This window comes from Cydia amplana, chromosome 6 (genome assembly GCF_948474715.1).
Source record: "Cydia amplana chromosome 6, ilCydAmpl1.1, whole genome shotgun sequence".
In the NCBI taxonomy this organism is placed as follows: domain Eukaryota; kingdom Metazoa; phylum Arthropoda; class Insecta; order Lepidoptera; family Tortricidae; genus Cydia; species Cydia amplana.
The window spans coordinates 16179749-16196981 of NC_086074.1; the positions used below are offsets into that span (position 1 = coordinate 16179749).

The 17233-nt window shown below is 37.3% G+C and overlaps 1 protein-coding gene across 7 annotated transcripts in view; it reads right to left on the reverse strand.

Annotated features, from left to right (window-relative positions):
• Positions 1 to 17233, reverse strand: part of LOC134648943 (TRPL translocation defect protein 14) — a 35633-nt gene that overhangs the window by 6629 nt on the left and 11771 nt on the right. For all 7 annotated transcript variants that reach the window (XM_063503587.1, XM_063503588.1, XM_063503594.1 and 4 more), the window contains one exon: positions 2835 to 2963. In XM_063503587.1, the coding sequence (XP_063359657.1) occupies positions 2835 to 2963 (129 nt within the window). The remainder of the gene's footprint in view (positions 1 to 2834; positions 2964 to 17233) is intronic.

A 17233-nucleotide genomic window follows, 5' to 3' on the forward strand; every position in this document is an offset into this window, starting at 1 on the left:
TCTGTCTGGTTTACTTAATTTGTATACACAATACACAACTGACGTGACACACTGGTACTGCTCCACAGAGCACCATTACATTACAGCTGAGCAGCTGAGATTACATTTTAAGAAATAATAATCCGTTGTCTTATGTGCAAGTATGGGTTCTTCGAATATTTCTCAACGTTCTTTCTAATATTTGTTGAGAATGCCATACAAATTGCTTGTTTAGTTCGGGTTTTCGTTCTGGTATATGTCGGCCTATCCTATTATTACTAACACAGTTTCCGTTTAACAATCAATCTGTTTATTCACCACAACTTTGTTTGCTGTAATAAATAATCGAAATACTTGACTGGGAATCCCCGGCATCGTTACTCTTACCGCATGATTGTTGCTACACAATCACTTACAGGAAAATCTGCCAGGAAGCCAGATAGCAGTCGCTTTCGTAAACCAAATGCCTACACTTGGGAAGCCGGGCGGTCCCTGCGTTTCTTAAGAGGATACGGGAGCTGAGATTTAAATATTTTAGGTAAACATACCCGTCTCGCTAATGGAAGCGGCTCCTAAAACTAGTGCGATAAGGACAAGGCGAAAAACCCTGCATAAAAATCTCAAAAAACGAGGTTTCGTACTCGACCGTTTCCTCCCCCAAAACTTAACCAAATGTGACAAAATGTTGAGATCTAAATGGTAATGAAATTATCTTTGTCGGACCGTTTTGTTTTTTTGGCTAATTGATATCAGCTTTGAATACCACGCCTCTCATTGCGGCATAGTCAGTTAGGCCATTTTTGAAGGGCTCTAGCGCCTTTAAAAACAAATAATTATATCAAAAAAAGCAAAACGGTCCGACACATAAATAAATAAATATTATAGGACATTATTACACAAATTGACTAAGCCCCACGGTAAGCTCAAGAAAGCTTGTGTTGTGGGTACTCAGACAACGATATATATAATATACAAATACTTAAATACATAGAAAACAACCATGACTCAGGAACAAATATCTGTGCTCATCACACAAATAAATGCCCTTACTGGGACACACATATATTGACAATATTAATCTGTGTTGAAAAAATAATTGCTCTAGCTTCAAAACCCACGGAGGAAACAGTCGAGTACGTTTGTATGGAGAAATGACCACTCCTGTTGGCTCAAGAATGAATAGAATGGAAATCCCGTTCCACTGTGTGCAACATACGTGCATCATACTAATATCCCCCTTTTGAGATCAAGAGGGCAATGCTAACTTTATAAATTGTATAATCTTGTTATCAAACGGTTATGGATATGATCTCTGTTGATTCCTCAACCAGAAACGTCACTGACAGCTGACAGATCATATACATTACCGTCTCATTACAAGAAATTACCAATATGAATAGGCCTCCAGTATTAAGATGCATATTCAAGAGAGAATAGAGTGGCACCCCTCATAAGTCCATGTGCTGATTGGTGACATTATTATAGTTTGATAGAATTCCAAAAACGGACATCAGGGGCCATCGATGCACACACATCGATAGAAAGCAACCGGCCCAACGATAACCGGTTTTAGCCTGACGACCTTGAACCAACCTGGCTTATGATTAAGTAAATAAATATTCTATTGGATTATACAGGTCGGTATACTCGGTATAGATAGTCCAACCCCCAACTAAGAAATACTTTACATTCCAAATACGAGCATAAATAATGAATCGGTAACATCTAAATGAGATCAGTAAAATATTGGACGTTATTATGGAATGTTAACTATATGCTGGTGTTTAGGTAAATATTATTGTAACGCTATTTAAAAAGCAAACACGTAACACCATGTAAGGGCTCGTGTACACGGTGCCGCCTCCGCGCCGACATCGCACTGCCGCCGCACGGGCTCGTGTACACGGTACCGCCTCCGGGGCGGGCTTTATGCGTCTCGTGTACATAGCGCGAAGGTGCGGTGGCGGCACCGTGTACAGGCGCCCTAAGATAGCATCCTAAAATAGTGACAAAACAGTACCTATCTTGCATGATCACGACTGAACGACATGAACAAATGGAGATATAAACCGACATTTATGACTTTAAAAGTCGTAATTTGTTAAATGGGATTTTGTTTTATCAGTTGCAATGCATCTGTTTACTCTTGTTGAATCATACGTATAAGTTTAGGTATGTTTGTTATGCATAAATATATGATGAGGTAACGATATTATTATAAAAAAGAAAAACGTGACATTCTTCAAGGTCCCCTTTCAATATAAGATATCAACATGTTATACCCGGTCAAACAAGTTTGTCAGTAAAAAAAGGCGCGAAATTCAAATTAACCCTACGCGCCTACATTTTTTAAATTTAAGTAAGTACCGCGGTTGTCTACTGACGGAAATTGCTTGACAGAGTATATCTAATAGATTCAGTTTACAACCTGCGTCATAATGAATATCACAAACACTTCAGTATACCTTATCTTTTTACTGTCTAGTCTAGTCGTATCCATTCCATACCATACAAATAAAGCTTCTCAAAACATTTCCATGATATTATAGGTAATAGAATATGATCTCTACGTAAGTACATCCTATGAATGGTGTTGACAATTTTTCAACACTTACCATGTCATGTAAACAGCGGTGGCAGCACGGTTGCATTTTTATCGCTTGTCACTATGTCTGTCACTTTCGCACCTGACATACTTATTAGAAGGTGACAGGCGATAAAAATGCGACCGTACTACCGCCGCAGCAGTGGATGATTTTTCTGATATGTAGATTATTTATCAGTTTCATATTCTACAGTGTTGGAAAGCAAGGCTGGAGACCTCTCATGTCGAGAGTAACGATTAAGACACTTACATGCACTCGCGTCCATAGCTCCCCTATCGCAGATGATCAGACAATTCCTCTGACACGTCCTGCCCAGCTCGAAGAATGTGTTCTCGATCTGAATCATGGTCTTCAGCAGGTTCTCTTGGAATTTTGTCGCTGTAACAAAGAAATATACTTTTAACAACGAGTAAAATGTGGATGATGCGCAGATTTCATTAATTGGAAAGGCAGAATTGTGTTGTTTAATTAGAAGTCAAGTTCAAGTCTGAACTACAGATCCGTAACAGAACAGCTATGCGTAGGTAATCAGAAGTCACTTTTGCTGCGTGAACTGTCAGATGGTCACATATTCTATAGATATACCTTGTGCTTAGTATGCAGACGGGAGACCAAGCTCTAAGAAATTGAATCATGGAAATAGATAATAGAGTCAGATGAGGGTTCTAAACTTCGTACCTATTGAAGACCTTGTATGCTCAAAATGAAAGGAAGAACACTATTACATTTTATATTTCTTTTACTTTCCGACACTCTCCGTCAATCTTTTCCTTTAAACAATTATACATTTATTTGAAAGTCGTTCAGGACGTGTACCAGAGATTTCTCATTGAAATTAATAATACTAATGGCGATTGAATAAAAGCCAAAACACCGCGAGTGTTTCTAATGTGGCAATTACAATGAAAATAATATGGTATTCCCTTGCCAAGACACCATGCACTCATAGCTGGTTTCTTAATGTTTAGCAAACTGTAGTATGAAACCTTCTGGTTTTGGCAGGAGATAATGGACTAACAGTTATCGGACCAGCGTTTATCGCTGACATAAAACATCTGGTGTTTTCTAACAATGTTTCAATGGGAAATGTTACAATAAAATTTTCGAGCCAAACAGTCTCTCAAACAACGACAGGAGAAATTTTATGTCCAGTGCAAAAAATAAGGATAGTTACCCCTTTTGTCCCTTTTTCATCGGCGTTTTCTAATTCCTAGGTGTTATCTCTACTTATCTCCAAATGAATTTGTAACAAGATCCTTTATGTTTAGAAAACTAAATTGATATTTAATAAAATGATTTATTATTTTTGCATCACATGGCAGCCAAAAAAATTATGCTATAGAGATCAATGTCGGCATTTCTCCAATTCTGAACACGATGAATTGTAATCCAAGGCAAACTGTGCAATGTGTGGTAAATATAAGCTGTAAATAAACGCATGTTTTACGCTACATAATGTATGATGGATAGATAAGCGGTAAAGAAAACGTGATAGATGAAATGAGTCTTGTATGGTTGAACGTTACAATTAATAACAGTTGTTCCCATTGAGTGGGCCTATGCCTATACTCTACAAGGACGCAAGCGATATGACATGTGACATATAATTCCATTTATTACAACCGGAGTGTGCAGGGGTTGCAGCTTGGAGCGGTGCTACGTTACACATCTGGTGTATATTGGCTTTTACACTGGTTCGCTCGATGGGTTCGAAATGTTCGAATGACAATAACAGGACTGGTAGTGTCAATAAGTGAATTAAGAAGTGACTGAATCAGAAGTCACGTGCATATTATAATCATATGACGTGTAAACGCATACCCCTAACTTTGTTTTACTAGCTTATCTCTTGCTCAACACAAATTCCATCTACACTAGATTTTTCCTGCTTTAATTTCGCCTAGTCATGAGATTATTCATTTCCATCCATTAATAAGGTGTGCATGTAATCATACAATTACCAGTATACCCTCAATAATGACCGTAATATTATCCACTTAGTGAATTTGCGGAACTGGTCACGTTTTACAGAAACGTGGGATACTATATTTACTTGCAGAATCGTTTGTAAATGGACATGTGATTAATCCTACATCCTATGGTCTCGGACACTGGCGATCAAATGTATGAATCAAACGCGTTCCTACGCACACAGCCTAAGCTCGTGTAGGTGAGCGCGTACCATGCTTGTGTGAGTGAGATAAGACATTGTAGGGTAACTGTGAGGTAACCGAGACCGGGTCTCAGCGGGTGGGCGGCACTTTCAACGGGAGGCAGGGAGCGTCCATACTGTATGCTAGTACTCTTTATTATACTGTGCTATGGTGTAGATAGATACCAAGTGTTACTAGGGGTTCACTCATGGTATGATTCATCTTTACAATCCGTCGAACATAAAATACTTTCAAAGCAAATGAAGAACTGAGTTTATGAAGGAAGGGAGCAACTAATAGGAAAAGTTACCGCAACTAAGTGCCGAGTAATCTATTGTAGTGTTATTCACCCCAATGGGGTGAAAGATCGCAGGCATTATGCCAGTACAGCGTCTTATAAACTTAATTGTACTTTTGCTTCCATGATTCGCAAATGGGAGCAACGATCTAGTTCAGCAATGGCTGCTCAAAGTGTGTTCCGCGGAACCCTAGGGTTCCGCGACACCCCTGCAGGGGTTCCGCAAGAATTTAGAATTATGCTTATTAATATACAAGGTGTCCCAAGAAGTAGTGATATACTGAAGCTGGGAGGTAGAGGACCTAGAGCGCTATCTGAATCACCCCCATGTATGTTCCGCGATTTTTCGTATTTTCGGAGTTATGATTTTTTTTTAATTTTTCACCTATCGCTAGAGATGGGTAAATACCCGAGAGCGGGTATTTACCCGGTATATACCCGATATTTACCTACCCGCGGGTAAATACGCGGGTATTTTCGTTTTTCTTCTAAATTTGATGTGTTTAATGGTATGTGAGTATAAATAAGATTAATTTAAGTAATTTTTTATAATGTTACATAAAATGTATGTTCAAACTAATTACGAAAAGGTTGCTATGAGGTGAAGTTCGATTTTAACATATAGGTAAGTCAAATTATGAATTATGAATATCGTGTAAAATCATTTCCTGGCTTCCGGAAATGTTTTATAACGCTTTTAATATACATTAGAAAGATAAAAATAACGACTACTTATGAATGATAAGAAAAAAAAATTGTGCAGTGTCACAATTTGGGAAGCTCATAAGTCAAATACAGTTAGTTTTAGGACAAAAATGTACATATCCTTTTTTGTAGAAAATTCTGTTTACTTTAGTTTGTACATACAACACTTTTCGATATTAATGACAGATTCCAAGAAATATGAAAAAGTTCACTTTTACCCCCCTCCCCCCAACCACACCCCCCGCCGACTGAAGTTCGAATGTGTATTATCAACGTATAAGTATGATAATTTACTAAAATCTAAAAAAATACTCTTAAGACGGTCTTTTTTTTTTAATATTTATCAAAAGTGTACTAAAAAATCTTTAGTTACAACTGCAGGTTTCACTAAACCTTTTCATTCTAAATGACACACATTAATTGGGCTTTTTCTAAAATAAATATCGAAAACCCGATTCTTTCAAATCTGGACGTTCTTGGGCTCATTCTACTCAGAATCGACAGCACTCTCCATCCTACCATTAAAAAAATATGTCCCAAAATTTTGTATGAAAATTGTACATTCCACTACGTCACGTTACATACAAGTGAAAATTTTTCTCATACTAAAAACGTGACGTAATGGAATGGACATTTTGGGACATCTTTTTTTTTCGATATTTATTTTACGAGGGGCGTTCAAAATATTCTCGGTATTGATATCTTACAACCTCTTCTAAAATTTCTTTCGTTACTGGCCGTTAAGGTTTATTCATTGACATTAAAAAAAAGTATAATTCGAAGCGAGATGTTCTTTTGTTTTTCTGCAATTGCTGAACAAACATGAACATCATGTGGGAATTGACAATGTTAACTAAATTAGAACATCGATGCGTGATAAAATTCTTGACAAAACAGGGTAAAAATCAAAAAACCATAAAAGAGGAAATGGATTGTGTTTACCGTGAGTCTGCTCCTTCTTTATCTACCATTCAAAAGTGGTCAAGCGAGTTTAAACGTGGAAGGGAGAGTGTTGAAGACGACCCTAGACCTGGCCGGCCTGTAGTAGCTACTTCACAAGAAAATATTGATAAAGTGGAAAAACTTTTATTGGAAGATGGTCGAGTGAAGGTAAAATCTATAGCACAAGTAACCAATCTCTCTATTGGTACCGTGCATGATATTATCCATGACCATCTTAATATGTCAAAAGTAAGTGCAAGATGGGTTCCGCGAATGCTGACTCGGCTTCAAAAAGACATGCGTGTAGCTTGTTGTTCCGATTTTATTGACCTGTGCGGTGAAAATCCTGATGAGGTGCTGCAAAGAATAGTTACTGGAGATGAAACCTGGGTTCATCATTATGACCCAGAGAGTAAACAAGAGTCCATGCAGTGGCACATTAAGGGTTCAGCTCATCCCAAGAAGTTCAAGGTCATCCCTTCAGCTGGCAAGGTCATGGCCACGATATTTTGGGATTGTGAAGGAGTATTACTGATCGATTATAAAGAAAAAGGTGTAAATATCACAGGACAGTACTACGCTAACATTCTACGTCAATTAAAGGATGCAATCAAAGAAAAGAGGCGAGGAAAGTTAACCAAAGGTGTTATGCTTCTGCATGACAACGCCCCCGTCCATACTGCTCATATTGCCAATGCAGCTATTGTTGAATGTGGGTTTGAAATTGTTACTCACCCACCGTATAGTCCGGACTTAGCCCCCAGCGACTTCTTTTTGTTCCCCAATCTTAAAAAGGATCTGCGTGGAAATAAATTTTCCGATGATGAAGCATTGAAGGCGTCAGTGGAGGAGCATTTTTACACCAAAGATAAAAAATATTTTTATGCAGGATTAAAAAAAATAATTGATCGATCTTTTAAGTGTATGAACATAGGGGGGGAGTATATTGAAAAATAAAAATATCAAACTTTTCGTACTTGTTTGTTTTCATTCTCATACCGACAATATTTTGAACACCCCTCGTAGAAAAAGCCCAATTACAACCATTAACTCCGTTTATATCTCCACTTTAACACAACTCGACATGTGCAATAAGAAATGAATCTACCCGTCCATTTGGGTAGATACGGGTAAATACCGGGTAGATGGGTATTTACCGGGTATTTACCTGGGTGGGTAAATTGGGTAAATACCCACGACCCATCTCTACCTATCGCCGAGTACGATGAGATTTTTATTTATGGTGACGTGAATGATTGCGGTAGATGCTTGATGTTTTTTGTGTGCTAAGCTGATAGATAGGCCAATTCAGTATGGTAACATTTACTATCGTTAGATCTTTGAATGGAATTAAAAAAAAAATTAATGCCAAGAAAGATAAAATCACCCAGTATGTTCACAACTTCAAGGGCGCTTAAAAAAATAAAACATACTGGGTACTTGCCAATTTAGCCCAAATCTTATTCTCAAATGTTTAGAGTTAGACCAAGATAAGTCTTCAGCGATTTTGGTAGTATAGACTGTGCAAGTTTAGTGTTAAATATACGTCATAATTTCATAGAAGTTGACGTTTAAAATAACACTTGCACAGTCTCAGCTATCAAAATCGCTGAAATGTCCAGGTCTAACTCTATCTTTATCGCTTAGTTACAATATTCTGTGCCATAAGGATATTACATATTTAAAGATTTACAAAACTTAAGGAACAAGTGTTTTTTTTTAAATAGCTTTTTCATTGAGACAATACTTTATCTAATTATCTCCCTCCATGTCGCCTTTATTCTATCTATAAGATAGTTTGTTAGGAAGATTCGTACCTATGCTAGTAAATTATACATAATCCAACATAGACTACATCCGTGAGATTTCAAACCTCATTACAAGATGGTTACCGATTACAGAGCCGATATAAAACCGGCATAATCGAGTAATATCGTTACGCATTCGCATATTTAAACAAAACCACGTGCGGCGTGACGCAAGCGACGCGCCGCGCGCGTCTCGGAGCGCATTATCACCTACAAATCACTGGTAACGACCGGGACACCATGCTTGTCATTGTTGCTTATGCCAAAATTCACAGGCCAACGATAAATTGTAACATAATACGACGTCGCAGATGTACGATTAGGAACTATTAAATTAGGAAGCGTATTCAGATTTGTAAAATACGATACCAATTTAATATCAATCTCACTCTGCTGAAAAAGTTGAATAGTGAATAGACGCCCGCCTAAACTTTAAAATATTATACTTAGTTTGGATAGATTTTATTTCCTAAAAATACTGCTGAAATTCTTACTAGGTACGTCTTTGAATATAGTAAAGTTACCGAGGGGAAGTAATTAATGCAACGAGAATACAGTATTTGTAGAGGAATCTACAAAATTATCCAAAACACTCGACATAACTGGGTCACATTTATCGCCTCCCTTAAAGGGAACGCATGTTGAATGATTCGACCTCTAAAGACACAATTTCATTTGAAATAGTACATCTATTCGCACTTAGTCACCGTTGGCATGATATTTATGACGTTCGATCTATTTTGCAGCCAATACAATAGGTATGAGGATAACGTTCAATGATAACTGATCGGAACACACCCGTGACCATAATTATAACCAAAGTGTTTACAGTTCCATAACAAAGCGTGGTGTCAGTCGAGTATAGATAGCCAACTAGAAAATATTGTCTTCTTAATCAATCTGTTGTCATTGTCAACTAATTTAAATGTAAAAAGAACCGCAGAACATTATTAGAATGAATGTCTAATGATTACTCGCGTGTACTGGTTACAAGTGAAGTACATAATTGAGAATCTCGAGCGATCTCGTTTGTGTAAGAAGATTCCCATTTCAGCTCGATTCAGAGGGCGTCGTCACCCATTGTGCATCGTAATGGTTTGTCAACACGCCAACGAACTCACATACATAAAGTAATCATGTTCATACACAATTACACACACATCTTAGAACTGGGAAATTATTTTGATCTCGCTGGCGAGCCGGAGGCTCATCAGACCGAACTATATGTTGTTAACAATTAACATACTGCTGAAAAACTTGTCTGCGGACGCGAGTTATAAGACGTCGCCGATAACCTCAAAGGATCCATGTCAGTCAGCTTCCATGGATTGGGCATGGGGAGAAATAAACGAAACATACGATAGTTCAATGTACAGAATAGAACTGCTGTAGCAGGAAAGGGGGCTAACCAACGGGGCGGAGCAGAGCTAGGAAGATGATAGAATCACTTAACAAATGGTCTCGTCAGGGAGAATCGCATACGATAAAAATACAGCGCTTGAGATGTTGTTACTTTTCCGCAAAGTGCAACACCTCAGATTAGACTAGCCATAGCCAAGAGGATGAGGTCCTCGAGATCTGTACCAACGATGCATAATTAGTAATGGGCGGACGACGGATGCAATATACGTCAAAATCATGTCAAACGATATACGTAATTAAAATTTTAAATAAGCCAACATGATTTTGACGTATATTGCATTCGTCGTCCGCCCATTAATAATTAGAAAACATTCATACACTCTAAAAAAAATTTGGTTGGCCCTATCAATATCTTGATAGTCGTAATCAAGCATCTTGATTCCATACGAGCCTAACAAGAACTTAGACACATCAAATAAGGTAATTCTGATTGCTATTACTATATCTATGTAACTGAACCAATTAAGATCTTGTTCAATATTTACACGAAAAATAATTATGCTAACTAATTGATCCTAGCAAGATCAACTAAGGGCTTGATCATTATTATCATGATAAGTTACTGTACCAACTAATACAAACAAGTCAGTTTAACTAAGATGTAGGTCAATATTAACATGAAGAATTACTGTATTAACTATTTGACCCAAATAAGTTCAACTAAGAACATGATTACATCGACTAATGCACCTTATTAGCCTGAACTAAGATATTGTTAAATTTGAATCTCAATTGTTTAATCATTTCAACTAAGATGTAAATCAATGTTAACATGAAGAATTACTCTATCAACTATTTGACCCTAATAAGTTCAACTAAGAACATGATTGCATCGAGTTATGCATCTTATTAGCCAGAACTAAGAAATTGTTAAATTTGAATCTCAATTGTTTAATCAGTTCAACTATGAAGCTTGTCTAGTACAATATACCATTCTTCATCAATTGTACTAGTACAATAAAACACAACAACAAACAACAAGCTTCATAGTTGAACTGATTAAACAATTGAGATTCAAATTTAACAAAGTAAAGTTTTATGAAAAGGGGGTAAATGAATAAAACAAAAAATATATATAATAAGATGTTATTTATTCATCTAAACATTTAGAAAACTAAACGTTTTACATTTAAAAATCGAACTTTCTTTTACATACCTTACATATATATTATAATTAACATTTAAAACGGGCTACAAATATAATGACCGTTTGGCGCACAACCGTCGATTTCCCCCTTATGGGCGGAATTATATGTTGGCGGCAGGCTCGGGGACGTCTGTCGCCTACACGAGGGTCCCTGGGATGGCCAATGCGCAAAAAATGGCGCACTCTTAGAGAAGTAAAGGGAAACAGTTCCTCCGAAGTCGAGTCCGCAGTTCGGACAGCCGCTGGCGGGGTTTCGGAAGCATGGTCCCGATCGTTTCCCGTGCCTCGCCTTAAAGCCTTGAGGCCGCCAACGCCCACATAACCATCCCGGCCCGTCCCCGCGCCTTTTATTCCCGTCGCCGCGATTAGCACTTGCTCCATGTTGCACATACACTATTATACATTAGGTACACAAAGCAAAGGTAACACGTTCACTGTTCCAGGCTTGCCGTGAAATAAAGGCACAAGTAAAGTTTATTTCGTTGACGCGTACTTGAATGACTAAGTAGTTGAATGTTGAACGTCGAGGCTGAGACTGACTCCCCACTCGCACGGTCACAGGCGCCGCAGGGGCGCGGGCGGGGAGGACCGCGGGTGCACCGGCGCCCCCCTACTTATCTCTTGATTGAACGGATTAACTGATTATTTAATTTAATTATGAAGAAAATCGATTTAACAAATAATTCTTAATAGAATGGAATATTAGTTTCGTAATTAATACAATAACTTGATCATAATGGGATTGAATGTTTTATCTTCGTTGTTCTAAATATTATATGTTTAGTTGATTAAAATACCAAGTCTTACGTAAATCAACAAAGAGAAAATAATCACATAAACTATTAAGATGTTCATAACTATTACCATATTTATCTGTTTTAATTAATTTGTTAAGGATTGAATCAACCTACGTTACATAATTATGCCAACAAGTTAATGATAGATGCAAAGTATACAATTGTTAGGATTAATAACATACCTACTTTATTAGTTCAATCACAGATACACTTATTGTTTTAAGTAATCAGGTTTCTTTGATTTATATAAGATCGTTATTGTTATAATTAACTTAACGTCAACTAAGAGAAAACTGCTCTTAGTTGGTCTTCATTTTTTAGAGTGTATGTCTACTGTTTCCCTTCAAATGGCAAGTTGACGTTCTCTATTATTGTAGTTTGCTTTTCTTCCAAGAGTTTGCCTTAAATATGAAATATATTGTAGTAATGGGCGGTTTTGACATGACAGAGGCAGATTTAAATGTCTATTAATGAGAGGAAACGCTTCGGGCCGTCGGTCCATTATCATCGTAGCCAAAATCGTAAAATGCTCGGACAACAATATGTATACAATTTACGCTCTATAGAGTCTATAGCAATGGACTATACGGTGCAAAAGTGATAGTTTTTTTTGATGTAGGTATATACTTGTACAAAATTAGCAGAAGTTTTGGCACTTCCGATAGCTCATTAGAGTAAATATCTGGGTGAAAACATAAAAAAACTCGAAAATGCGCGTTTTCCCAGAGATAAGACCTAGCTAGATCGATTTTTCGCCCCCAAAAACCCCCATATAGCAAATTTCATCGAAATCGTTAGAGCCGTTTCCGAGATCCCCGAAATATATATATATATATATATATATATATATATATAAATAAATAAACAAGAATTGCTCGTTTAAAGGTATTAGATTAGCGTCCCTTTAATAAGTACATTAAAAGAAAGTCATGCTAATGCTGAAGATGACATATATCACATTTATGTAGTAATCCGGAGAAGAATAAAGTGCTCTGTTGACAATTGTACTTGTTTCCTGTAGATTAATAAAATTGTAAACCTCTATCACAGTACAAGAACAGTAGTGAATCTTCATAGAAATGTGCCGCTGCTGGCTTGAATGTGTGCGTGCGCGCCGGGCGCCGTGTACGCACGCGCTGCCACGCACACATTCGCATAATATACGGGGGAATACCATGGTATAATAATATACTCCGCCTGGTACTCTATTCCGAGATTCGCGAATGACCTAACTGGCACTTGCCTACGTCATCATGCTGTTTACAGGTTCTCAAACTTTAAAATGTGGGAGAATTTTAACCAACAGTGAAAATTATTTTAACGGCATTAATTTTAAGTTATTCATGTAGAAACATAGTAAAATAAAACAAATCTATACTGCACTTTTCACTCCTACTCTTACAGTTCCGAATAGAGCAGCCAACCATTTTCGTAACAAAACATTAATTACGAAGCTTACGACGTGAAAAGTTTGGAAAACACTGCGACTGCTGACACTGAGCGAGAAGGAAATAACAATTAACACGCGTTCGACAAGGACGGTCGGTCAGGGACAAAATGGCGGATTGTCAAATGTGACAGCGCTATCCTGTGTTGCCAGTAGTGTAAACAGAATTACCCGAACGTCTGAAATTTCTTTCGTGAATCGGAAGATATTGCTAACGAATAATTAAAAATGACGTGTTATTGTAAAATTTAAGATAAAATACATATAAATGAAAATTATTAAATTATAAAGAAATAAGTTAACTTATTAACCATAGATATAATGTACCCATGTAACATGTTATGTTGAAATAAAGTGGCAATGTTATTGTGACGTAGGCAAGTGACACTCTGGGAAGAGAAGACCATGTTTTATTAGACCATGGGGGAATACGGTGGCGGCAGTGTGGGCCGTACTGCGACTGAGATCGCGCGCATTCGAGTACGCTCGCATTTGCCTGCTCTTACCGGCCTTAATTTATACCTCATTTATGAATTGAGAGAACATTTAATTATATTTTATAAATAGAAACCTAGTGCTACTCATAATACGCAAATAATATTTAACTAAAAATAAAAGTGACAACCCTAAGCGCCAACGCAAGAGTAGGTAAATAACTTGCCGAGCGGCCTCAGATTCACTACTGTTCTTAGTGTACTGTGCCTCTATAGATAAAAACAATTAGGTATTTATCAAAGACAGTAAAACAAACAAGGCAATAATTCTTTATTATTGTGCTTTCAATGGTTATTGACTTCGCAGAATCTTTTATCAAAAGAAGCCTGCCTGAATTATGTTATTACATGACATTCAGTGCATGATTTCTGTGAAGATCATTGGTTGGCCAGCATTCTAAGCCAAGACATGACCTTAGATAAGTTAACATATTGTTATCTTTCTGCAAAAGAGTCTTTACGTAGTGTGAAGTACCAATTATTGGCAGCGTGCATTCAAAAAATCTTAAAACATGATGCCGACATGTGTCGAAATACGATTGTCACGTGACTAGTAGAGGCTGACATTATTTCGAGCATTATTCGATACGTTTTCAAAGTCCGCGAGGCGCGGCTGTGATGTCTGCTCGAGTTTTATTTTCGGCTACCTTGCCAATGAACTCCGAACAACGGGTCTTATTAATATGATCGGGTGACATAATCTGTAAGTAGCAATTGTGTTCTATTAAGTATTGGCTAAATTCTACATAATCAGGCATGGATGGAATCAAAATAATATTAACATTTGGATGCAACTAATGCTTTGGAATTAATGCTTTGGAGGGCAAGCAATCACTTGACAGTGCAAGGCTCACATTAGAAACAACTTATAAGTTTTTGAGAGGTAACTTCATCGAAATAGAATAGAGTCAAGCTAAGGTGGCAAAACAGTAGACAGAAATCGAAAGAAATTCTATGAAAACCTTCCTTCTATTTTTGTGACATTTAGAAATTATAACTACCTGAAGTTTAAATTGAGAAAACCTGTAGCTAAACTTAGTACCTACGTGTAGGATCATAATCATAAGTCCGAAGACGTTACACATTGAGAACTACATTTTTATGCCGTCAAAAACATGTGAAATGAATATTAGTGAAATAGGTAAAGAAAAAAAAGTTTAAATGGCGCGGCGAGACGTCGGATGTCAGCTGCGTAGATTCAAGGAGAGATTTACGAGGCATTGAAAACAATCGTAACATTTTATTTACATTCTACGTGCTACGAATGTTACGATCACTATTCGAATAGAATCGTCGTAAAATTTAGCGATGGAAATTGCAGTGATTTTGATTCATAAATAATATTCAGTGTAACGTTAAACTGACTTGTGTACAATAGGGATTTATGTTAATTTATAGTTATTTTAACGAGCTAAGTATAAGCTTGGTTTATTTACGGCCACATAATAACGCTATAACAGTCATATAACAGCGTCAGAATTATATCTTAAAAGCGCTAAGTTAATATTGACAATCGTTGATAACCGTGACCGTGAACTTTTTCAGGCATCCGCCATTGCAACGTACACAATACGTTGACTTACATAATTTATATTACTTGTTGTTTGTTTTATGAAACTGCGTCATGCAATTCTAGAGATACAAGAAAAAGGTTATGTAAAATGGCGGAAGGAATTAGGAAACTTTATCATTCAGCTGTGCACTTCAAAGGATTGCCAGCCTTCGAAGAAAATTACAATTTCCTGCTTCCTATAAAAAGTTTTCCTGTTCGAGAAACGATTTGGCGATTTGGATTTAATTTAACGGAATAAAGGAAATAACGATTGAAAGACCAGGAAAATCTTAGACCACGTTTTCAATAAAAGCAAACTGGAATGAGGCAATGTAAAATCAATTCTTGTTTAAATATTTAGTCAGTCTTATTTCAGGATCCGACCTAGGCAAGGTCAGGGTTAGAGTATAGGAGAAAAATAAGGTTGTTTTTGTTTGTAAGGACAAAGCCAGCGTACTAGATTATTGATAGTGTTTCTAAAGGTCGGACGTTACTTTCGTTTCAAGGTCGAGGCTATATGAAAGTTTTACGACTGCGTATCGTAATCAAACACAATCCATTACGAGCTCGAACATGCCAGCGTGGCTATAATCTTAAAATATTATGATGGGACCAACAACGGCGAGCAATAAGTTGTAGTTTATCACTTTAGTGGCTAGTTCAAACTGGATCGAAGTCCAGGCGGCCTAGCCAAGATGACAATCGCTATCGCTTCGCCATCGAATCGCTTTATGTCTCTCTATCACTCTTCCATATTAGTGCGACAGTGACAGTTGCGTTTCGATCGCTACGGAGCGTAAGCGATTGGCACGTTGGCTACGCGGCCTGGGCAGTTATTCACGCTTGTAGAAGAAACCAATATGGGTGTGATATGCGATAATGCGTAGCTGTAACGAATTTTGAGATCAAGTTACACTAGGTAAGACCACACATTCTAGTCAAAATATTTTGTGAAATAGATAGCAGGCGTGCAGGTCACTGTTATCTTTGAGTAATCTCTGCTTGAGTTATGTTATGAGATTTATGAGTACCTATTATTACTGATTACAGAGTTAGAATGTCGATGACACGTATTTGAACCAAGACGTAATCTCAACTCAACACTTATAATACCAGTAAACTGTGTTGTTTCCGGGCAGAAACAAAACCTTTGCGATTCATTTCGAATCATAACCAAGAGGTGTTTGTTTCAATAATACGAAAATTAACACAATAAAACGAATTATATAATATGTAAGTCCAATGTAAACGAAACAGAGCGTAATTTATACGGACATGTCGCGTGTTTTGATTCCGTTAGAGTCGAATTATCGTCAACTTTCGTGCATTGTTCGACTTCCATTACTAGAAGTAAATTGCCCACAATGGCTAAGTTATTACAGCTTGGGTAAACACAAACATTGGTATAATTTGCATCGATCGTTAGCCATTATCATTATCTACTGTATCATTTGGGGTTTGAGCGATCAATCAATTTGTGGATATAACCACTTCAATTCATTAGGATTATTTAGATAAACGTGTTATTATAGGTAGGTAAGTACATAATTATAGTATCACCGAACCCTTAAAACAAAATCCTGATTAAATACCTACGTGATCTCACATGAATTTCGATAGAAATCGGTATATTGTCTGAGAATCTCCAAGGTGCTCTTCTGGACCATCTTAAGCATTAAATTATATGTGCACTTTTACCAACATCAATTTGGAACAAGCAACATAGGTTGGTATCTTGGTATTTGACCAATTCGGGGACAAGTGGACGGTTTTTTTTTATACCACATCGGTGGCAAACAAGCATACGGGCCGCCTGATGGTAAGCAGTCACCGTAGCCTATGTACGCCTGCAACTCCAGAGGTGTTACATGCGCGTTGCCGAC